This window comes from Bombus terrestris, chromosome 3, assembly GCF_910591885.1.
Source record: "Bombus terrestris chromosome 3, iyBomTerr1.2, whole genome shotgun sequence".
Classification (NCBI taxonomy): domain Eukaryota; kingdom Metazoa; phylum Arthropoda; class Insecta; order Hymenoptera; family Apidae; genus Bombus; species Bombus terrestris.
The window spans coordinates 18,552,925-18,578,468 of NC_063271.1; the positions used below are offsets into that span (position 1 = coordinate 18,552,925).

At 30.2% G+C, this 25,544-nt stretch overlaps 2 protein-coding genes across 8 annotated transcripts in view; both read right to left on the reverse strand.

Moving 5' to 3' along the window:
* Positions 1–101: 101 nt before the first annotated feature.
* On the reverse strand, positions 102–8,342 carry LOC100650670 (neurocalcin homolog). The gene is made up of 4 exons (XM_003402824.4): positions 8,200–8,342; positions 7,816–7,934; positions 7,281–7,469; positions 102–6,930 (listed from the first exon to the last, which is right to left on the reverse strand). The coding sequence occupies exons 1-4, from the start codon at positions 8,267–8,269 to the stop codon at positions 6,730–6,732; spliced, it is 579 nt and encodes a 192-aa protein (XP_003402872.1). The 5' UTR covers positions 8,270–8,342; the 3' UTR covers positions 102–6,729.
* Positions 8,226–25,544, reverse strand: part of LOC100650548 (neuronal calcium sensor 2) — a 71,755-nt gene continuing 54,436 nt past the window's right edge. For 6 of the 7 annotated variants that reach the window (XM_012319212.2, XM_048404504.1, XM_003402823.3 and 3 more), the window contains 4 exons: positions 23,274–23,392; positions 21,359–21,502; positions 19,064–19,192; positions 9,243–18,674 (listed from right to left, as the gene is read on the reverse strand). In XM_012319212.2, the coding sequence (XP_012174602.1) occupies positions 18,498–18,674; positions 19,064–19,192; positions 21,359–21,502; positions 23,274–23,384 (561 nt within the window). In that variant the 5' untranslated portion in view covers positions 23,385–23,392 and the 3' untranslated portion in view covers positions 9,243–18,497. Of the gene's footprint in view, positions 8,412–9,242; positions 18,675–19,063; positions 19,193–21,358; positions 21,503–23,273; positions 23,393–25,544 lie in introns of those variants that run through there. The other variant, XR_007223490.1, reaches the window with a different exon arrangement.

Consider the following 25,544-nt stretch of genomic DNA (forward strand, 5'->3'; position numbering starts at 1 on the left):
CTGTATATAATATAATGACATTTTAAAAATACATTTTATAAAAATGGAAAAACGTCACGAAATGTGACTTGGAAATGTTTTAGGATATATTAAAACTCAGGTTGAACGAGTATAATATCAACACTTTAATGTAATAATTAATTGATACACAAATTATTTTATCCTTATATATAATAATAAATCACTATTAATAACCATTACTTATGATAAACTATTATTTTAATTTATAGTAAATATGTCTAAGGCATAAAGCAAATTAATATTTCATGTCTTACAACCAATATTGTACGCAAATATTTTACCGGTGTTCTAGTCTCAATATAACAATAAAATGATGAATTGTGCTTTGATTTTTAATTCTTTTGCTTTGTACAATATTAGTATCTTATATTATACTGTTACACAGATTGTAAATTAACTATATACTGAATTAACTAATTAATTATTTGTTATAATTGGGGATACCACAATATAAAATTGTAATATTTTACTTTTGCATGAGCCATTTCAGTATCTGATCAGGAATTATTAATTATTTTATTACTTTTAACATGACACTTTTTAAAATAAATTTTTGCTTGTATTTAATAATCAATGGTTTACATAGATTTCTTTAAAAAGATATTGACACAGAAGTGGTTAAGCAAAAGTTTGACAAAACGATTTTAGTAATAATGATGAACATAAAATTAATAATATACATTTTGTACTTCACATACACACTCAGCACCAATAAATATATAGACTTAAACGAAATCTGTTAATAATTCCTAGTGATAAAAAATATTGAGCCATAGACAATCAAGTGAAATTCTACATAAGAGAAACAGATGAAAGATTTTAAAAATACTCAACTTTTGAAGACATCAAGAATTACAAAAGATTACAGAGTTACCATGAACAAGTAATTGGTAAAAGAAGAAAGATACAATATTAATATCAATAGGAGAACATCTATTTTTAATGTATGAGAGAAACACCGGTAGAGGATTACAATCTTTGGTGTGTACTTGAAGGATTTCATTTATTACCTTCTTTGTTTGTTAAAATTTGAGCCGTATAGTTTGTTTATGAATTTTAATTATTATCCATTTATGAATGGAACAAATACTTGTGCAACAATAAATGACTTAAAAAATTATTTATATGATTATTTTTAAATTTTCATATTTCCTTACATATTAACACACTTATTGTTTTATATTCTTTATTAAACACACACAGTAGGTATTCTTATCTTTTGCTATAAAAATATCACTTTTGTGAGTACAGAATTATTTTACTCAAATATGGGCATAAATAATTTGTTATATAAAGAATAATGACGATATAGTAACAAAGAAAAGAATGAGATTTTTATGAATTAAAACAATACTGCCTTGGATAATGTATATATCGCATGTATAATATTATTTAATTGTGAAACTATACGACTCCATTGTAATCATTATTAAGATGGGTATCAGAAGACTTTTATAAGTGCAGAAAATTTTCAAGGCATGAGTTATTAATAAGACCAACTATGTTAGAAGTATTATTAAAGTTTCTGTGATAGGTTCTGGTACAAGAAATATTAGTAATCTGTTATACTGTTGACATTCTAAAGAACAATCTCTAATTTATTAGGAATATTAAAATATTAGGCAAAAATCATAATATAGTATAGATAAATTTTAATATGCAACAAATGTTGATATTTATTAAACCCACAGAAAGAAAAGTGTTAGGTATTTCTTTTCATGCTAAGAGATAGAGAGAAAAAGTGTTAAGGTTACTATATAGTTCTGGCATAAATTTTATTTTTTCTTAACGATTAAATCATGAAGTGTTATTGGAAGGAGTTAAAATCATCACTCAGTAATTGGATTCGAATTTTATACATCTTATCTTTAGAAAGAAATTATATAGTTTAGGAAGAAATATCACGACAAACACGAGCAGTAAATGCTATTTCAATATTATTTTACTAGTTGCAATCCTTATTCCAGCATAGAAATTCATAAAAATGTTATTTTCGATAACAATATATAACATATATTTGAACAATAGTATGTAACATGTGATTTTTCAATTGACTTGGGTTATAATAAATCAGCATGGTATAGCAGTATAGTAAATATTTAGCAATAAATTTAACGAAGTTTACAAATATTCTTTCGTAAGATATAGTTTTCTTTAGAATATCAAAGGAACCCTTAATGGCTATAACTTTTCTGCCATCACTGATATCTTTTTTTAAATAAATTTGAACAAAATTTATATTATTTAATATATATATTGTATCTAATGTCTAAAAAAATGAAGTACATATAACTACTTTATGAGAATTCTTGAATGTTGAAATTTACATTCTTAATTGCAGAATTTTGAACTTATATTTCATATTCATTTCACAGTATTATTTTTTCCTTTATTTTTTCCTCCTTCATCTTTCATCATTAAGCATACATTTTCTTATAGAAGGTATACTTTTAATGTTTTATTCTTTCTTCCTTTTTAAAAATACATTCTGATACTTGTCATTTTAATAAATTAATTATGTAAAATGTCATTAGCAATAAAATATAGAATTTCAACATAAGAAATAAATTTAATGAAATAGTTGTACCATTAAAGGTTTCAAGAATATTTTATCTTTCGAAAATTTATAAAATTTAAATGTAAATGAAGTTATTATAACTTTTTCTTTACTACTATGATTACATATTAAATATATAAGAATGAAAATTTTGCAGCAAATAAATCAACTTTTGTGTTTTAATTACAAATCATTCCATTTTTTTCAGTTTGAATGTATAATACTTGAAAACATTTTATAAGTGCTATTGACAGAAACAAAATGTATTTATATACATACATATATAATAATCATGGAAAGAATAGTAGATTTCAAATAAATTGCTTTTGTTGCATCTGTCACAATTTAAAACTTTCATGTTTACAATACAATTAAATATATTTATATACACTTGTCACATTCCTGATATTTGCGTATTTAAATACATACATCTTACATTGTTGAAATTATTTTGTGCATATACCTGTTGTTATGTCATTTAATTGATTATTTAATGGCTCATTTTTAAAATTTTCTAAAAATGATTTAAGCAATTTAATAGATATTGAATAGACAAAATGTTGTATTCAAATTTTTGCTAATACTACATTGCAATTAATGAAACTACCGTTTAAGTTAAAAATAAATTAACAAAAAATCATTTTTCTATATAAATTTAATATTATCTAATCACATATAAAATAATATAAGTTGAAAATGATTTTAACAATAAATTAAAATCGTTATAAAGTATAAGATAGAAAACAAAATTTTTTGGAATAAATTAAAGGAAGAATACGTAATGAGAAGAAAGAATTAATATATACAACGGTACGTTTAGAGAACTTTTTAATTACATACAATTCAATAGCTTTTAATTCATTGTAAAATGTTTCTTCCTTCTATTTTTCAATTCATGAATTATATTAACCGACTAATACTACTCGTGTTTTAACGAATTGACACGACTTAATATCCATCTTACGTGTTTGTTTCATAAAAAAACCGTTAGAAAATTGTTAAATACTGGGCGACTGTGAAATTATAAAAATTACACGACATTATCGATTTTAAAATCGTGCTAATTTAGTCGCGATTTATTTATTTTTTTTCTTGCTTATTGCTTCTCCTGTTTTAAGATACAATAATTACATTTTGTGTGTCAACTAGTACTGAATGTAAAATATCGATTCTACTTTATCTAAATAGAATTTTCTTCATTTTCCCTTCTCTTTCTTTTTGTATATTTCAGAAGGCAAAGTCATCATTTTTTTTATAATTACTAATTTTTTCCTTTCGTGTTGCTATTTATGTCCTATTGAATAGCGAGAAAAATTCAAGATTTATTTTAGAATCTTATATATTAATTTTAATGAGGTTATTTAATTTATACAGTGACTATGTGGATAAAAGATATAACTATGTAGTCTTTATCCTTAATTATTAATGAGCACAAGATGAAAGAATGTACATCTTAGAAAGTATAATAGGTATACATATGTGTTGATACAAATATATATATATATATGTTGGGTGTATATATGTACATATTTGTATCTTTATAATATGTTGCTTTTCTGTAAAACAATACTGCTAGTGTAACGACCAAGTGTAAAATCATAACATATGTGTATTGGTCATTTCCTTCAGTGATACCAAGCAGGGCAGAAAAATTACAAAAATAACGGTTATCATATCTTCATATATCGGGAAAAATAATAACGTATAAAGAACAACGATGAATCTTTCAAGATTTGTCGAAATGTAAATTAAAATTTACAAATATATATCTTCTTCTGCGCAATTAATGAAAATTCTGTTATAAATCGATCATATTATAATTAAAGAATCAGTAAATTGTTATGTCGTATCACTGATAAAAAATGAACAGAGTTACAATGTCGCGTATACATATATGTAATGTGTGATAAAATAATTGATTCTAATTGAACAATAGCTAATGGGAGATTTTATATTATTCGCTATTTCTTTTTTGCATCTGTTTTTAAGTCTAGGTTTGTTGTAGTCCTTATATAAAGTTTTGTATCTCATTATTCCTTTCATATTCTTTGCTACTCTGTACTATTCGCTGCTTCTTCTTCTCTATTCGTATGCATACGCGCAAATGCACATTAAAATACTTAGTCGCACACATAGCATGTTCGCACACGTACACGCGACATACGCACTCGTAAAAATAAATCTCTAAAACAGTTTATGCGCGTGAGCGTGATTCTTTCGGCTTCCCATTTTTCATTTTATTTTCTTTGTCATTTCTGCGTCATTTGCTTCTTTTCCCATCATTTCTTTTTGTCCAAATCTTCCATTCGGCTCGAAATCTTGGTAGGTTTTCAGTAGCTCAAAAGCAACTGAAAATCGTCATGAATTCAGTTACTTGAATAGGCAATGATATTTTACACTTTTTCCTTCTTTTACGAGAAGATGATTAATTTTACTCTATTCTTCTAGCTGAATTTATTCTATCAAAATTAACGTGTATTAATAAAGCAATTGTAACAAAGGTCACGGGGGTGTAGCTCTTGGAACAATCTAATTTTACAGAAATTTTAAGTAATTATTTAAATTAATGTAGAATATTAGAATAGAAAAAAATATGTGTTTAAAGCTACAAAAATATTTAATTGTATTATATTTCAATTAACCTTAACATACCAATATTTTCACAGTCTTTTATTATACATTTTTGCTATTTATTAACAAAATGAAACATAATGGCCATTTGAGCAAATGTTACGTATCTATAAAGAAGAACAAAACTTCATATTACACATGCATTCTAAAAGCATGATATTTCGTTGAACAAGAGACTTTTCGCTTTATACCCTTTTCCAATGACCTTTGTTATTTCGATGACCATTAATTGCTTAAATTCGTTGCTAATATAGTACGATACCACGTAAATAAGTCTTTTCGGTAATTAACAGTTTTACAACAGCGTGTACTGAAAAATCAAAAGCGTTTTGCTAAAATTATAAACGTTTACTATCTTTTAATATAAAATATGCTTTTGCAAATAGCTTACAAAAATCATGTAACGCATTTAAAGATTAATTTACCCTTAAGCTGCGTATGACGGGGACTTGTGCTAAAAACGATTACTCGAGAACGCGTCGACGAGGGGCATTATTTATAATGTTTAATTTTAACTGAAGGTCGCGAACATATGATAACGTTAATATACGTAATAATATATCATAATATGTAGCTAATATATAATCATCTCGTTAAAAGAAGGTCAACAGTATTTAAAGGCAATTATATCGTAAAAAATATTGTTCAACAACATCGAGCTTTTGTAAAAATCAGTTTTTATGAGTGTTCCGTAAGATTACGAGCATCGAAAAAATAGAAAAAATAATATAAGATTAAATAATTTTCTAACTAGCGTGATCGAATAACAAAAACGAAAAGGAACATACAGTTAGAATTATCAAAAAAAGCAACCACAAGATCCAGGTAACATATGTAGTATGTCCGTCTACATAACGTCTACGTACGTAGAAATATGTGGTATTTCATGTTTTATATTCTATATTTCTATGTTTGTTTAGAATTATTACGAATCAAAATTCTCACGATCTCTCGATAGCTTCACAAGTCATTCGTCCCTACGCAGCATAGTACTATCGAAATATATGAAACTTGTTGTGTTAAAACCGATCCGTTTACGAGACGGAGCGACTGGACTAGTCTTGTAGACTAGCTTGCGGTATGCGCAAGCGCCATGGGCCCGGAGGCCCTGGACTTATTCGGGTTCCGGTCCAATTTACAAATGTCTCTTATTTCTACCACTTATATTTTTTAGTAAATAATTACGTAAAGATATATCACGTGAAAACCTATCAAATGTTTTCTATACCATTTATTACGATTCATAAGAAAATAAAATTAACTATAATAATTTCTGAGAGGAATAGAATTCTTCTGGTTTATCATTAATTAATTTTTGTAAGTAAATATCTTTCTAAATAAAGAGAATTAAATTATAACAATAATGCTTTGATAGATTTCCAAGTGAATCCTTCAGATCCAGGATATTTCTTTATGAACGTAACTTTTCTATTTGCTTTATTTCTAGTGGACATTATCGGACCGGGTCCCGACCTTGTTATATAGATGACACAGTAATACTTGCGTAATAGCCCAGGGCCTCACTGAGCTTGTGCACTAGGATCGCACTGCAACAGTCGCACGATAGACGGATCACTTTTTGCCCCTTCTATGAACTCGTCGAGCGATAATTTGCCATCCTTGTTTTTATCCATCTGTCGGAATATCTTGTCGGTTCTTTTTTCTGGCGTAGATTCATCTTCCGGCATTTTCATTACGGACCCCACCATTTTATAGATTGCCTGATAAGTAGAGCAGTATTTTTATATGAGTATTTAGATATAATTTAAATACGAGTATTTGTTTGAATTTAAGAGTTAATTGTAAACCGGGTCTCTTTTCACGGCCTGGAGGCTGAGAAAAAGAATCTATTATTATTATATTCTTTTGCCATTTTTCAAGCCACTATTAACTAGACATTAGATTGCATTAAAATGAATTAAGATATTTGTGATCTTGTTTTTTACTGTTTGGTAAATCGTTTTCCCATTATAATGGATACATTAATCGGATATTTGAGATCTTCATAGCCCAGTATCGCAAAATTATCAAAATTGAGCTCTTTCTTTCCTCGTAATCGTTTCATCCTTACCGTTACAATTTCCAGCATTTCTTGCCGCGAAATATAACCATTACCATCCAGATCGTACATGCTGAAGGCCCACTTTAATTTCTGTTCCAGTTTACCACGAGATGTTACGCTGAGAGCGCATAGAAATTCTCGAAAGTCGATTGTTCCATCCCCATTCGCGTCGAATGTTCTGAATACATGCTCTGCAAACTACGCGTAACATATTTGTGAATAATATGATGGAACAATCTCAAATTTCCTTATCAGTACAAGAACAATACACTGTATATAAATAGTTATAATTACGATACAATGTATATAAATAAGCATATATCAATGTTAATGAAAGTCGTGCCTTTAGTAATTTTAGTAATAAAAGAAGAAGAAAATTGGAACCAGTCATTTTGAAAATTAGTTAAGATGATTGCTTGATAGTAATTAATACTTTGAAAGATTGTAAAAATTATAAGTTTTATCGTTTGTCAGATGAATTAATTTTATTTAATTAATACGTGTATACTTTCAATAAATTTTATAAATCAATAATTTAATTTACCTTAGAGGCATCACCGTACGGGAAGAAATTTCCATATATTTTTTTAAATTCTTCTACGCTGAGGTGCCCACTCGGACAATCCTTCAAGAAGCCTTTGTACCATTCTTGGATTTCAGCATCTTTAAAAAGACATACATTTTCTCATTGAGTTGGTATTACGTTGAATGAATCTGCCTGACGATGAGATGTGCAAATAAAAATTAAAAAGTTAAATCCCGACTCCCCATAGTTCTTTGTTAGAAGTTTTAGATTTATTGAGTTTGTTTTTAGCTGTTAGATAGGATTAAAGTGAAAAAAATATTAGTTAACTGAATTTCGAATTATTTATTATCGAATTGAATGTTAAATGAAATACATATATGAACAAAATTGATGAAAATCTACCTGAGAATTCCGTATTTTGCTTGAGGTCTTCTAGTACTTCTGGCTTCAGTTTGCTGTTTTGTTTTCCCATGGTTATTCGAAGTCCCCTTTTAAAATTCCGTCGAGGGGTCTCAGAATTCAATTAGTGGATAATTAAGCACTAACTAGTCTACTATTCTACTGGTGCCGTTTAAAACAGGCACTTCGTGGCTGGTAGTTTCCACCAGGCACGCCTGTAAACAAGAAAGAGTACATAAGTGTTTGTACCTATTTGTTTAAAAAATTGTCGAATTACATGATCTCAGTGGAAACCAGGCTTTTGCGGTTTTCTTCATTGGCCATAGAAAACATGTGTACATTCATGAATCATATTCAAAGAGAGATGGAAGAGGAGAAAGGAGGAGGAGATATGACTACGGAGTAGATGATGGACTCGCTGATATTGTTTCAATCCTTTATCGACTTGACGAGGCGGCGAGATGAAACAGCTATGCAACGTGCACTTCTTTATGCACTATCGTTCAAAAGTACCCGCACACCTGCTGATTTCTGGCTAAATGATTTTTAATTAACCGCAGTAATTTTTGTCTTTTATACTTCTGAACGGTAGTATAGATCCACCATACACCACAAAAACCGAACTGTTAACATTATATTTGCACCTATAAAGTCATACACATCCACACCATTGTTACAAAACAAACAAAATGTTAATGTGGCTCTAGTAATGATAAAAAGAAATATAGAAGATACAGCAATTTTGATAAAAGAACGTCGATGATAGTATAACAATAATAATGATGATAATGATAACAATAACAACAACCACGATAATAATAACAATGATGATGATAGTAACAATAACAATAACAATAATATTAACAACAACAACAATAATAATGATGATAGTAATAATAACATCAACAACAATGATTACAACAACAACAATAACAACAACAACAACAATAAGAATGATAATACATTTATAGCATACTGTGATTTATTATTATAATATTATTAGTAATGATGAGTAATGTCGATATTTTTCGTTTTTTTTCGCGATGCATACTATTTACGAACAAATTATGTTTAATTGTTTAAACGAAATATTAATAAGTATCGTGCTGACGTAATAAGTACATATATATTAGATCTTATTAGACCATTCACGTGTATTACGAACGTGAATTAAAGGTGTAAAATTTAAAAAACATGTTTCTGGAATTATGTCGGTGTCTGTTCAAGTCTGAAAGCATTTCTTTGTATACACAATATTTTATATTGTATTTTAGATTATTTAAAGAAAAAGAATTAAAATCTAAAAAAGACATTCATTTAGTTTCAATTTAAAGGGAGACTCGATTAATAATAAAATAATAAATTATCCATGAGTAGCTTGTAGTCCTATGATTACAATTTGTACGTTATTTAAAATTTTCTCTGTGAAGGACAAAAATTATGTGACTGAGTCGTATTTTAAATTAATATCATTTTGTCTCTAGCAAGTTCTATTATTCTCATTTGGTTCTCAACACTTAAAAGTAACCGAGAATCAAAAATGGTCATCAGACATGATTAATAATGTATGTCAATGATATTTAGACTCATAATATTATCCGTTGCGGTTGACAATGTTCTGTAAAATTCTTACCACCGATAATCTACATAATTTTAAGCAAATGTATGGATGGCGTTAAGTAATTCTTGTAAAACACATTCTCCTCTATCTATTTTTATGTCGACCCATCGTATAATGTTCATACTGACGCATTACATATACCTGTTATCATGAAATACGCACGTTTATTAATATCAATTAATTAATCGATATACTCATATCTCAGAAATAATTCATACTACTAAAATGTCACAAAATAAATATAATAGTACGCTTTAATTTGCAGCATAATGAATGTCAATTTCAAGATGCGTGTTTTAGAAGTGAACTACCGATCTTATAAGTACGATTAATCATTGGATCACGAATATTTCTTGCTGCTCTGGAACTGAATAATAGTTTTAATACTTTATTTTAGTAAGTTATGAATAGAAACCATCGGTCATCGTTTGATTAATTTTATTAATTGCATCTTATATGTAATTACATATTACGTACGTAATACGTAATTTGAACTACGAATTTTCTTATTTTGTGATCCAAAGATTATACGGCGACTCTAACAGATTATAAAAGTACGCAGAAGCGATGACAAATATGATTTAGAACAAACTTTTATGTATGTAACAAGATGCAAGACATTCTTTTCGAATTTCTATTGAGATTTCAAAGAAAAATGGGTTGATTGGTCTGATATAATACCAAAATCGAATACTGAAATTCAGGTACTTGTTGCAAAATTATCTGTTTACAGAAATTTCTTCCATGTATTTTATATTGGATGATATTTGTTAACGATAAAACAGTTTATTGCATGAAATGAATGTGCGATAAAATAAAAATATTCTTGAAACTATTTTATAGACTGTTACAAAAATATGGTAGATTTCATTTTCCACAATATGTGACCCGTCCCAGTTTTCTTTAAAATCGCGGAATTAATTGCGTTTAGCTACATTGTTATAGTAAGATCTACGATTAGATCAAATAGATTTGAAAAAAAATTATTTTTTTTCCTTATGGAAAAATTTAAATGTACATTAAGAAATGTTATATATAGTATGTATATGTATATATATACACACACGCACATACATAACAAGTGTAGCAGCTGCCTTTTTGTCTCATAACTTTTTTGGTAAATGTAACGCATTAATTGTAACATACATTAATTCATAATACTAAATTTGTAATTTAATGATTGGAATAAAATACATAATAGCAAAATTCGGTTTATTCAAATAATAGGTTATTTCTAAAGAACATATATATATATCATTTTTATAGTTCTTTAAATTATTTTGAATCATTATTTTCCTTCCTTTTAACATGTTATTTTAAGATTTTTAATCATTAGGCAAAAAACCAACTTAATGAATTTCTTAGACCTTGTATACAGTGTTCTTGAAAATCGAACATGTTTGTGCCCTATGCAAGATTCTCGTTAAAAGAACGCATACATATGTATATTAAATAACTAGAGATAAAAGTCGGTGAAACTTTTCTTAAAGGACGTTATTTCGCACCCTTCTTGAAATATACTGTATGTACAAAATTCATACAGTACTGTGGCGCGTATTAACTAGATTACATAAGAATTTTAATATCAGCAAAATCAATGTTACTACGTTAGCAAATATATATATATATATATATATCTTGTTTCCTTTCACACATTTTACATTATTTAATGAGTATAACGAATGCATATACAATTTTTAATTACACGTTTCTGAAGAGACACAGAGATTCGAAAATCTAAAGACTACAAAATAATCTATAATAAAACTGTGTAAACATGCTGGTTTTTGGAAGAAGTACATATACCTCAAACCTTTCAATTTATAAGATAACAAGGCCATAAAATATACAGTCATAAGATTTTGTCAAATCGTTGATTGTGATTTCAAATAAATTTACAATCTTATTTAATAACCTTATACTAAACGATACGAATATAATTATCGTTCAATTGCACATTGAACTACCTCTTACTTGTTATTATACATTTCATAAATCTTTCCACCGAAATATATTTATTTATTTTTTAGTCTTTTTCTTGCTCTTGGAAAATAAATGTAACACATAACTATCACATACTTTATGACGCTATTACATATAATTTATTACATTTTTAATTTAATGTTCTATTTAATATGATTGGACACCAGCAAAGTATACAAAAATTTAATAAGTTATCGAATAAATCTCTTTACAGATCTTGCTTTTTTCTAAGAAAAGAATTTTTCTTAACTTAATTAACTTATATTGAGATTAAGTTGTTAAAAGCCTTTGGTTGTTAATTACATAGTCTGGTGAATTTCGAAAACATTGATTCTAAACAATTTTATTTATACAACATTAAACTAATAATTTTATTATGATTATATTTTGAAATCTACTCATTAGTTTGATGGTAAATTAATGACAGCTTTAAAGATTCGAAGTATGAATTTTAAGATTTTGAGGGAACAACAAGGAATTCATTTACATAATATGATAGAAGAGTTTATATATATTGTTTCTTTAGTATCAAGTTCATATTTAATAGTCAGCATAAAAATGGAAAGTAGATGCAGAAGCAGCATTATACAACGTCAGCATTGGCATCAAATGAGAAGAAGTAGAGAAAGAATAGCAGAGAAGATATTTTGAAGTATCTGTTCAAATTATGTTCATTATTACAATCTATTAATCTTAGATTTCTACAAAGGCTATATATTCTTCAAATATATCGAAGACTACTGGTCCTAAAGAGCCTATATACTAAATAAATTGTCGAAACGACGTCGAAGTATGTAAAATCAGAAATAATAATCGGCAGTATATTCTCTCTGTCACAAATATATACATATATAATTATGTTTTTAGCAAATATAATTCTGTGAGAATTAAACGAATTTTCGAGCAATATACGGATCTACTTTGAGTAATGTAATTTGCATAAATCCGTTTGTGATAATATAATTTCAAAAAAAAAGAACAATTTTTATAAATAAAAGAAATAAGCATGAATGTAATAACGATATTTTCTTTTGTATCTTCATACTATTTTTACATTTAATTTCAAACCATATACCATCATTGATGATACGTGTACCATTGCGTTCGGAATGAAATATACAATGAAATTCTGAAATTAATGTTATCATAATAAATTGTGTAATGTAAATCATTGTATCGTGAATTTTGAATTAATTTTAATTATTCATTAATTTACGATAATAACGTGAAAGCGAAGTTTATTTTGTTTTATGAAATTTAAAAAATTTCATTTACACCGTTTGGAAAGTTTTAACAAGTATTACGTGTAACTCGATCCAATGAAAATCATTAAAATGTTTATTCAATTAGAAGAATTTTTGAAATAAGAATATAAAATTTGTGAGTAGAGTTTTGAAAATTTTTTTACATACAAAGCAATTGAAAGTCACGAAATATATTTCGTGTATTATTATGACAACAGGATTTTATTGGTTATTCTATAAATAAATTAATCATTTACTTGAAAGTATAATTCGAATTGAAATTCTCGCTTGAATGTTTCAACAGCTTACGGATTATTACACGAGCAGCACAACGAACAAACGAGTTCGACTTTCGTAAGGGTTTACATGTTACAATAATCATCATATATTCATCCCTATATCCATATTCATACCCATATCCATATATTGGTATCAATGTATCTTTATTAATAGATATATGGGAGATTAGTCTCGTAGAATACATAAATTACATGAAAGTATTTATACAAAATGTAAAGATATAAGCATAAATACATTGCTAAATTTTGTCATAATATCGTCAATAATATTGTAAAAAAATAGATTATATGACAAAAGAAGCTGCCTATCCTAAAATATATTTAAAAGACTTAAAAAAGAAGAGGAATACGTTCTATATATCGTAATATGTCCCTTTTTGAATGCAATCATTTCACATAAGACACTTTTATCGCACCCCTAAAAGCAACAATGATATTTCATACATTGAAAGCAAAACTGGTCTAAACCACATTTCTTCTGAAAGGATCCGTGTGATCCTAACTTTCGAAGAAGGCCTGAAAATAAAAAATGTCTACCGTGTCATTCGAGGACTGTCACGAATCTCTTTATCGCGCAATACATAGAGTATATTTGAATTATAATGTTTTGTTTTATAGCTGTAATGCATAATTTATCAAAAAGTTGTAGAAAGAGTGATTAGACTGTTGATATTTATGAAAATCCATGTTTTTAAGAATACAACTAAAGAGTGGGAGCTAAGCTTTGTTTCCCTTACGAAATATTATAATTGTATGGAAGAATATTGTATCTTGAATATTTTATATATTTTTGCCTGTCATGCGCATTCTGTGCATTTCTTGCACCTTTAAATTTCCCACAAATGCATAGAAATCCGCATTCTAGTGATAATTATTAGTAAAAAAAAAAAGACAGAAGCGTGCCTTTTAATAGGTTGGAAGTGTGATTGAATGTATAGGGAGGATAGAATGGATGGCGTAGAAAAATATAAAATAGTATAGATTTGTGAAATAGCGTAGGTAATTCAATTTTTCGCTTGCATTTGAATTTCTCATGTTTAGCTTGTAAGATTCGTAGTTTCAATTGATTATACTTTCGGATAGTTTTCACAGTAGATTTCATAAAATATCCCTCTATGGGGTATATATTAACGGTAGAATATTCCATCAAAGTGATTAAGCATTGTTCATTGAGTTGTTACTGCGTATATTACGTTGATGTAACAGTAATTGTCGTTTTAATAACTTTGACACATATTACGAAATTATTGGGATTGTTAAATATACTGAACTTTTGTAATTTAAGATTAATTCAGTAAAATACTTATTGGAGATAAAATGTGAGTACGTACTGAATGTGATATTTTTACTATCCGGTGAGTTACGGCCCTTTCGTACGTATTAAAATCGTTAAATCGATTGACAAGATTCAAAGATTTTTAATAAAACGTGGGCTTATAAAATGTATTTCGTATGTCAGTATGTACAAGAAAACATGAAAAAATGAAAAAATACAGATAACTTCTTTACGAAGAAAACAGATTACTCGTAGAGTTAGATGGTTTTATTAATATATTCTTTTATGAGAGCAATTAATTTTTAATTATTGAACGCTGCAAAAATCAAAGGTGGAAACTGAGATGTAACAACGTGTTTGTAATATATAATGCACTTTGGGTTTGTTCTTAAGCTTTATAAAATTTTTCGTCTATATCCATTGACTCTTTCAATAAAGAAACTTGTTATTTCGATTGTCAATGCTGCACTTTCGATTTAAGGAGAATTGCGATGCTTTGTTACGCATTATCCTTCAATTTATTGGGGACAAAGCGAAAGATCACGAATAGGGACACAGAACGTGAAAAGTATCTCAACATACATGTATGCATATACTTGTAATATGTCTATAAATTAATAATAATACGATAGTTTCCTATTTCTATTCATTTTTTTCTGTCTTATCATTTTAAACAATTAGTTATATAATTAGTCGACTATAATTTGTATGAAACAAAATGAAATAATGCGATACAAAATCACGTTTATTTATGGTCAATGCCACCATTTGAGGACATTTAAAAAAAAATCAATATTGTGCCGATATATTTAAATGAACGAATGTCACTGATTATATAAATTGCAACGAATGAATAAAGATCATTCTTTTTTTTATCATACCGTGAATGAATAATATATTCACTCTGTATAATTACGTATTTAAAGATTTTGGGAGTGTGTGCGCGCGCGCGAGTGAGGTCGCATCTTTTCTCCAATATCGTATTAACGAACAAAATTTGTTCACGTTTAAAATTGACTGAAATCGTAGTATGCATGATCGAAGCACGAAGTTGTAAAAACACGAAGAAAACTTCGTCAGATCGATTTTCGTTTAAGAGGCAATGATATGTACTTAATCTACTATACAATACATAATATGTATGTAACTATACGGATAACGCGAGCGATTTTTGTTTACATCAATTGCACGAACTGCATATTAGTACATAGATACCTACTTACTTCCTGCTTACAAACCTTCCGAGCAAATCCTAATGAAACGATATTTTACCCGTGATTTATATAAATTCGTAAAATCTCAAGTATTGTGTCGGCAACCTTTCTTTCAAGAACAAAAATTATTTTTTTATTTCATCTATCTAAGTAGTAATGAATGATCTATAGGCTTTAAAAATCACAGATAACTCTGATGTAAAAAAAAAGAAGAAAAAAATAAGGAATCGAAATAAGAATGAAATACCATGGATAAAGTTCATTAACGCCATACTTTTCGTTCGAATTGCTTTCTGCTTTCTTATTTCATTTACAAATAAAAGAAATAAATCTTGTAAAAAATTGTACAGTTAATTTTGTCGAGCGGAAGATTTTGTATAAAATTATTAATCTGCTTATGGGTATACTTTTGATTTCCATTGAGCTACATTAAGCATAAAATCGAAGTTTATTACGAAACTGAAAAATCACATGGATGCATAAAAGGATAAGCGGAATTAAGCTAAAAATGCACAAGGTAATTTTATGGGATTCAGTTGCGGACCCGGCCAACGTGTGTAAATTCATTAAAAAATTAAATTGAAAATAAAATTTATAAATCATTTATATTTTCGTGCCAATAAATAACTGAATGTAAGAGTCGGATTGGCTGCCGATTCGAGAAAAATCGTCTCGTGCATTTTTATCTTATTACGCGTGATCCTAGAAATGAAAAAAAAGCAGAAAATTGCATGCGTGCTGGTAAGCAGTTGTAGTATAAATTTCAGAGCTGGTTACCTTGCTTCCATATTTCCTTACCAGAAAGAAGTTAACGAGTTACAAACTTTATAATTTTCACAACATATCTCCTTATTACCAGCTGATTAATGTATTATTATCTATATGCCCTCATCTTAAATTATTGCAAGTAAATTTAAAGGGACAACATCGTTGACATATTTTTTATTCAACATGAAGTTCCTTAATCTCCTTTAAACTATAGATTTTATCTGTCGAATATATTCCATTACTACCCTAATTTTAAGGAACGTAGTGCTTGATACATATTACACAATAACACTAAGTATTCTTTGTAGACATGTTATATTGCACGCATATACATTGCCAACTTAAATGTTTTGTATTTATCTTCTAGTTTTAGACGACGCGCGTATATTTTATACACTCACTATAATACGTATATGAGAAATTACACAGTGACACTCACGAAAATTTTAAATAGCGTAGCATGTATCTTTAGTAGAATGAATAAAAAATAAGTTCAGTACCTACGGTATTTAGACTGGTATAAGACAAATCAGTGAAATCTTTGAAAAGTATAGAATGTTTGACAAAAAGGATTGAAAGGAAGAATTCGAAGGAATGATCTTATATTGTCAAATAAAATGCAATTAAAAACAGAAACACAATCACAATCAAACGATATTGCTTGATTATAGAAGTTTGAATATCCAACGAAATAATGTTTGAAGCCTAGTAATTCGGCAAATATAAATACAATTTGTTTATTTCTAAGTTTCATAGTATTTTATAACGTACGATCACCCTGGAAAATATTTTCTTCATTGCCAGACACTCTATACAGATAGATCGAGAGAAATTTCAATGAAAATGTTAATCAGTTAACTATTGACTAGTTAATATGACATACCTTTTTGGGTGTGAAATGTACCATTTGAAGTATATCGTGCAATATAAAACTGCATTCCTCGATTGAAAATTTGTTCTACCTATTCGACAGTACTCTCTTGCAATTCGTTGTGTTACCATCACTCACGAAATGTCCTAGCACTTTGTCGTCGTTGTTCAAATTATAAAGGGAGAGCAACTGTCTGAACCGTTCGATCACGAAACATTGAAAAATCCTGTCAAATTACGTCTAGTAATTAACGTTCACCTTAAACGTCAATCTTAAGGTACTTGCCGCGGAAGCATCAGTTTAAACTCCTCAATGCAATCTCATTGAAATATTTCTTTTGTGTTTACATCCAACAACGAAATTGCAACTATATAAAATGTTAAAATGGTCATGATTGCAAAGCGTTGCTTGCCGATGTTGTCCTCTTCACAGTCTAAGTGTTTTTTTTTGTTTTTTTTTTTGTTTTTTTTTGTTGAGAAATTGGGTGTATTTTTTGGATGTCTAATGCTGGATACTTTCCAAGTAGTCAATGTATGAGTTCCTTCGTATCACCGGTTGTAAATTCAGATCAAGGGTAGACTTCTCTCGCGTTCACAGCACTTAAATTCGATTCCTTAAAAAGTAATCCGTCGACGAATTTCTTTCGAGAAATTATTCGATTCCGTTAACTCGACTCGAAATTAGGACGTAGAAAGACAACGATTCTTTAGTTATTGTTCTTTGCCAATTGCAATTCTGGGAATTAAAGGCGTTCTATCAAGTTTTCGTATTAACCATTGTAATGCTGCAATATATCCGCGCGCACGCGCGTGTCCGTGTATTTGTGCGTGTATGCATGTGTACGGGCGCGTACGAATACGTGCATCTGTATATGTATGTATAATTCTACAACAAATACGTTTCGTATGAAAGACAGATGTATCTGAAATTGCTTTCATCGCTGTTGCTCGGTCGGTTGGTATTTTACGAATGTTTTTTGACAACAGTGTACTATTAATAATCGATCCCGAAACAAAACACGGGAATTAAGGGGCCAGCATTTTTGAAAGCTCTTCGTCTTGAAGGCAACCTTTCAAAAATTCCTCCTCGGTAAGTTGACCGTCATTATTTTCATCCATTTTTGCAAATATATTTTTCGCTCTATCTTCTGCACTGTCTGCTGGTCTGCTGCTCGAGCATGCACCGAGCATGTCGTATATTGCCTAGAAATAGAAAAATATAATCTGTTCAATTTTTGTTTTGTTTTCGAGATGAAAGTTCGTAAGTAGAGCCCGTTATCATAAAAATAGGCAATAATTGGAAAATTCGAAGCTTTTTATTTTTTTAATAAATTTGAAATTGGCAAACTGACGGCGAATCTCTCTTTTTAACCTCTCTTTGCATCTACTCAGTGTCATACTTCATCTTGAAAAATTCATTGATATCAACATAAAAACTAAACGATTTAACGTGAAGTGACGTAATCTTTTTACCCTATCTTATCTCTAAGCTGTAAACGTACGACCAGTGTAAAACAAAAGGAAAAAGATATAAAACATTTCGCTATTATCTGTTAGAACAGAAATATATATCAATGTGAAACACATAATACCTGAACGATCTTAGTCATTTCTTGAATATCAATGACGCCATTTCCATCAACGTCATACATCCGGAAAGCCCATTTTAGTTTTTCTTCTGGCGTCCCGCTAGACGTTACATCGATGGCCAATAGAAATTCCTGCAATAAAACATTACGATTTCTGTAATAAAAGGTCGGTGATATCCGTGTAGTCACTGATATTGACATTTTATTTCTGTATAATAACACAATTTAATTTTCTTGTCGGCGAGCAATAATGTAGACTTCATAACACTTCATATTACACGATTTATATTTATAATAAAATATGCACAGCTGTACATTTGAAATTCATAATACAATTGATGTGCATGTATTTCTTTTTCCTCGCTGCTGTTCTGTTAATAATTCGAAACTCTTCGTGGATAACAGAAAAGTTACTGGCGATAGTTTCTTAGTTCCAAGAAATAAATGTAGACTCAAGATATCAGTCCAATTTCAGCGAGGCTCTGGACACCATCCTTGGCTTCTAAGGTAACTAAATTATTACATAGTAAAGTGCGATAAATTCTCCTGAGGCTCGAAAGAACGCTCCATCCAATATTTTTAGTTTGTTAAATGTTTGTTTCACTCGCGTAAGGAACGTCGCTCGACCCTGCAACGATCCCCCATCCTTTGATCTTGTTCAAGACACTGTTCATCTACCAATCAAAGTAGATTTTTTTACAATTAACGCTCATGAGACGTATAATCTCACTTTGAGAACTGTCTACTTTCACTGTCAGAAGTTGAAAAAACATTTTCTGGTATATCCCGGAAGCTAGTAAAGATGGAACAGCTGCTCACGAGGTTAAAGAAAAAACAGCTTTTTAAGGAAGAATACAGTATTAAGAAAGTGGATGCGCTAATCTTTGGATACCTTGACGCTTCTACGTCAGGTTCGCAGAGAATTTCGAGTATCGCCGTTGAAGATATAGTAAAGTTGAACTAGGTCATCTGACGCCTGAGGTAGACAAACGGCGAGGGTTTTAAAGAACGAAGTCGAGGGCGAGTCGGCTCTTTGCTCTTCCTGACCTCCGAAGTGTCTCCACTTCTCGTATTGACCCCATCGACGTGCTGGCCCCTCTGGCAAATTTCTGCCATCGGCTACTTCTCTATACTATGTATCACTGGCGTAGTTAGCCTTTTCTAAAGACCTTTGTATTTGCAGATGTATTTGACGGCAATGTTGATAGGTCGTTGATGTTATTTCGTAACCATTTATTCTACTAGAATTTTATTGAAATGTACCTTTTTTTCTTTTTCGTATATTAAGGATCGCAACTTTTAGCTCTATACCCTTTTGAATTTAATAAAACTCATATACTTTTTTTTCAGTCTTTCACCGTTCGAAGCGAAACTGAGAATTATTATCTCCAAGAAAAATGAGAGAATTTATTTAATTTCTAAAATATCAGTTATATATCGTCTTCGCGAAAATACTGGTCGTACACCTCTTACATGTCTTTCCTATAAAATAATTACCGAGCTCGTTGAGTATTGAATATTTTTCAGTGTGTTTGCATATTCAGAGATTGGTAGGCAAGCCATACCTATGTGGATAAGGGATGTGAGGTTGGTATGGTATTTCGTGGATGTAGAGAATTGTCGTTGCCTCCTACTACGTAGTAAGGACTGTTAATGTCACTTGTCCGTGGTTTTGTCCACGACTGTGTCTGATGCAATGGCGATCCAGAGACCTCAGTTTCACCTAAACGATCTCAGAGATAAAGGGAGCCGCAGTGTGGAATATCAAATTCGACGTGTATCGTGGCAAAAAATTAAGAATATCGGTATATCAGATGTTGATTAAGCAGAAAGAATAATCAGAATATTCTGTAATATGAATGGAGATGAAACCGAATCTTGTAACAATATTTTGTGTACGATAATTTTTTATTGTACAATAAACATTACTCAAATTTATTCGTCAGCTTTGTATCTTCTACTTTATATAAGAATATGACTTACTTGCTTCGCTTATAAACGCAAATTCTTTTGCATTCTATACATGAGAATAAATCGCGTAATTCTTTTGAGAAAAACGGTAGTCAGCGAAGTATCGAAACTAAAATATTTCTTTAGAAACGGAACGTTCATAGTTCAAAACGGTTTAAAAAGTGAGAAAGTTTAATCATGCAGAATAACTGCAGTACCAGAAGCTTTCAAGTCCTATTCTTAGCATATATACTTGCGTGTATTATTCTTGACAAAAGACGCATTTCTCCATTCGCGAAGGAACATAATAGTAAAAATAAAGATCAATTTGAGGAGATCTCATCTTACCTTAAAATCGATGTAGCCATTTTTGTCCATATCGAATGTACGGAAAACATGGTCGCAGAATTCTTGCGCATTGCCAGATGGGAAGAACATTTTGTACATTTCGACAAATTTTGCTGGCGCTAATCTACCAGTTGGACAATCTTGCTATAACGTAAAGAAAAACAAGCGTTTGTGTGTCTGACTGTACCTTTATTTAGGAAAATTATGCTTATGCAATTTTATTTCAAAACCAAAACTATCATATTGATTGCAAGGATATAATTTTTTCTCATTTTACTTAGAAAGTCAAATAACCAATTTTAAGAAATTTTCTTAAAAAAATACAGAAATTTATTTATATACGTAATTCGTTCCGTAATGTATACATAAATTGTTTGCGTGTAATATAGTTAGAAGTTAACGTCGAGATGAGCAATTAAGTAACACTTTACGTGTTACTTGTTACGCAAGCAAATGTCATAGCAATGTAGTTATTTTAAAATCCTCTTAGTGTAAAAAACATTTTAATCGTCCTTTTTAATGATTCTACTATTATATATATATATATATATATATATATGTGACGAATACACGTGTGAGCTGTACATGTATAATTGTAGAATAATCTTTGTATCTATCTTCTGTCAAGTATTTCTGGTTCCTTAGTACGAGAGATATTTTGCGACTTGGTAATTTATAAATCAAAATCAATTTTCTTGTAGATCTGCATATAAATAGGTAAAATATCCGCTAAGAAAAACCAACGTAATTAGTAAGTGTTATTCAACCAAATAGATTTCTGTCAAATCTAATGGTACAGTCAAATTCGTCGCTTAAAAATACAGAATTCGTTTGCACTAAATGCTGTTTCTCACTCTTTGTAAAGAGATTATATACTAACAATGAAATGGTTTGAGTTAGACGATGTTTTACAGTTATATCGACGTTGATGGTTTTGCTAAAAACGGAAATAGAGTGTGAAAAACCGATTTTCTCTGGTGGTTACGCGTACGCGTACGCATTTACAGGACGAGAGAAAAAGAGAGAAAGAGAAGAGAATGAGAGGGAATGCAACAAAGCTCTGAGGCCAAAGTCTTTTACACTTTTCGAACGAAATTGCCCGTTACTGATAGAATAGTAGGAGATCGAACATGTAAACTACTAAAACTCGTTTATTTAATTTTCGATTGGAAAACTCAAGTACTGCAATTGAGGAGCAAGAAAGTTTGCGCGAGATAGGTAGGTATACGTATATGGAATGAGTTGAAACATGTCCAACGGTAACGGACAATTTGCTTAGTTTAATTTGTTCGTACGACGTGCATGGGTTTTGCTTGAACTGTTTAAACTATCCGAGAAACTTCGAGCAATTAACTTTTTCGAGGAATTGGACATTTTGATCGGGATTGTTAGAATTTGTTTAAAGTCCAATTAAGGCTAGGACTATGCACTTTTCGAAGAAGCCAATGAAAACTTATTCAGTCCAAACTAATGCGGATTATTTATCTTTATCTGATTGAATAAACTCGAGCAAATACTCAAGGGGCTGGCTCGATGGACAAGAAGAGAATCTTTCAAGAATCGAATTTATACCCGATAAACCGTTTAAGAGAGCGAACTTTGAAGATGTTTCATATTCTTTCTATAGGTCTCATTTAGCGATCAATAATGGCCGCAATAGCATAAATGATCAAAGATTCATTGATTTACGTTTCTATTAATATTTTCTTCTTCGTTTTTTACTTTTAACAATAGATACTTTCATAGCTCGTAAATAGTTTGAGCGCATAACAGATTATACTTGATAGAATGTTGATAAACGTAACAATTTAAAGTATAGTTTAGACAGGGACATGATATTGTTATCGTTAATACATAATGATAAACGTAGAAAGAATAAATCTATAACGTTAATATGAAATAAATGTACACTTACTTTGAATCCTCTGTACCATTCTTTTATAGCTGCTTCATCGTATTTTGTGTGTGATTTAAGGAAATCCATATCCTCTTTGCTCAACTTATCTTTGCTGCCGAAACAACCCATTTTGAAATCTACAACAAAGAATAACGCGTGCTACTATTATTACCAATTATTAATTTTCTTCTGTATTATTACTAATAATAGAATTTTTATCGTTGTCGAACCTGTGTCGTAAAAGCTTTTGGAAAATACTCGAGGGAGAAAGAAGGAACATAAAAACGAAGAGAGATAGAAAACGTGTCCTAGAGAGTAAATAGGGAGCAATGTAAATGAATAAGTAAACGAGAGAGAAAAAGAGGAAGTTGCCATGAGTGTATTTATATAGAAAGAACGTCATTGAAAGCATAAGCACGCGCAAAGCCGCAGAGGAACAGAAACGTAAAATAATGTCGTAATGAGTAGCCAATACACGATCCGAATAAAAAGTTTTAAGAAAGAGGCAGTCTTCAAGGCAAGTTGATTCGTCGGCTGAAAGAGTTTCGTTTTCCACGTCCGAAGGGAGGAAGTCGGGGCAGCTCGTGACTTGCCTAAGAATTAGACTATCTTAAAATGGTATTAGAATCCGACAGACAGTTAACTGTGTATTTTCTGCTTGCGTCATAAACTGCGGCATCAGAGAATTACCTTCTTTTTGTATCTATTAGATAAGTGTGCGTTATTGTAAAATATACTTTATTTTTTACCAAAAAAAATATCGCAATATAGGTATTTTTATTTCAGATATTTTTTCATTTTTGCAGATCGTTGTTTATTTTCACATATTCAAAATCGTCATAAATGCATAAATATCCGCAGTTTGTTCATAAATAAGAGCCTTGAACGCGTAAATTATGGTCACGTTTGCGATTTACTGATCTTCTAGTTAGCAATGGCCGTGCAAATATTAGCCATGCACAACTCATGATCTACTAGAATACGTCACACAACGCAGCAGTTAAAAATATTAGTTGGTAAAATGGTCGATAAACAACCAGTTTCGTTCTTGCGAAAGAGTTGGGGAATGAGAAAGAAAGAAAGATCGGAAAGATTTGTTACAAATACTTGTTATTCATTAGATATAGAAGAAGATCTATCATAAATACGTATGTCTACTGTATAACGATTACGCTACTCTAGCAGGATTTAATGGCACGCTAACACGTCGCGTATCAGAGGTCCTTCGTGCAACGACGGACCAACGATGAGGCCTCGTGTAACGCGAAGTAAATGTAGGACATAATTAACACAACGCACACATCAGGAGACCTCGCTGTAAAGACGACACCGATCTATGTCAATTGAATTGCACCCGTTTCCTCGGCTACTTACTGGATTAAGCTCTTGCCTAAGAGATTAATTACGTGTCTTACATATAGCTACGTCTGATATAATTTATAAAAATGAAACAAATATTGAACAAACATCATATAACCAAATTTAGTGTAAAATTTCGTTACGCCATAACAGAAATCGTAGATCGAATAGTGTCGTGAACACGAATTTTTAGATGGTACAAGATATTTTTTAATGATCCTGAGTCTATTCAACCTGTTAGGCGGTAAAGACGAGTTACTTCGACGCTATTAATCCAAATTTCTTAGATATGATGGACCACCTATTTTTTAATTCATAATTCATCTTATAGATATTTATCTACTTAAAAGACAATAAAAATGTATGCATTTAACAGAGAAGAAAGTATAAGAAAGCAATCAATCTTTGCAAACAAAAATGCTTAAAAGCTTTTGTTTGAAAAAGCAACAAAGAAGCATTGTTCAAGTCTGGCTTGATGCTTCGTATCGTTCGTCGATCATTCGTAGAAAAGGATCACAGCGGTAAACAATGAACGTGTCACCATTGAGAGCGTCGCGTATTGGCAATTACATTCACGTCTACGGCCGTATTACTGCGCTTATAATACCGGGAGTATCATTGGTATGTATTATAGCAGCACACAAGGACGCAGGGAAAGTGACACAGTTTGCGCCATAGTTGAACAGAAGAAAATCGACGAATCGGTGGAGAAGAGAGCCGTTAGGAAATCCCATTGTTTCCTATCGGTCTGGCTACCATCAACGTGACGAGTCGCTATTCTCGAGTGACATAATCTTTCGTTGGTTTCAGTCACAAAGACAGTCGTCTTAGTCTAAGTAAATGTAAAGAAATCAAGGATGTTTTTAAAGCTTAACAAGTTTTTAAAATTTGTGAATGTATCCACGCCGTTTCATGTATCTTTATAACATT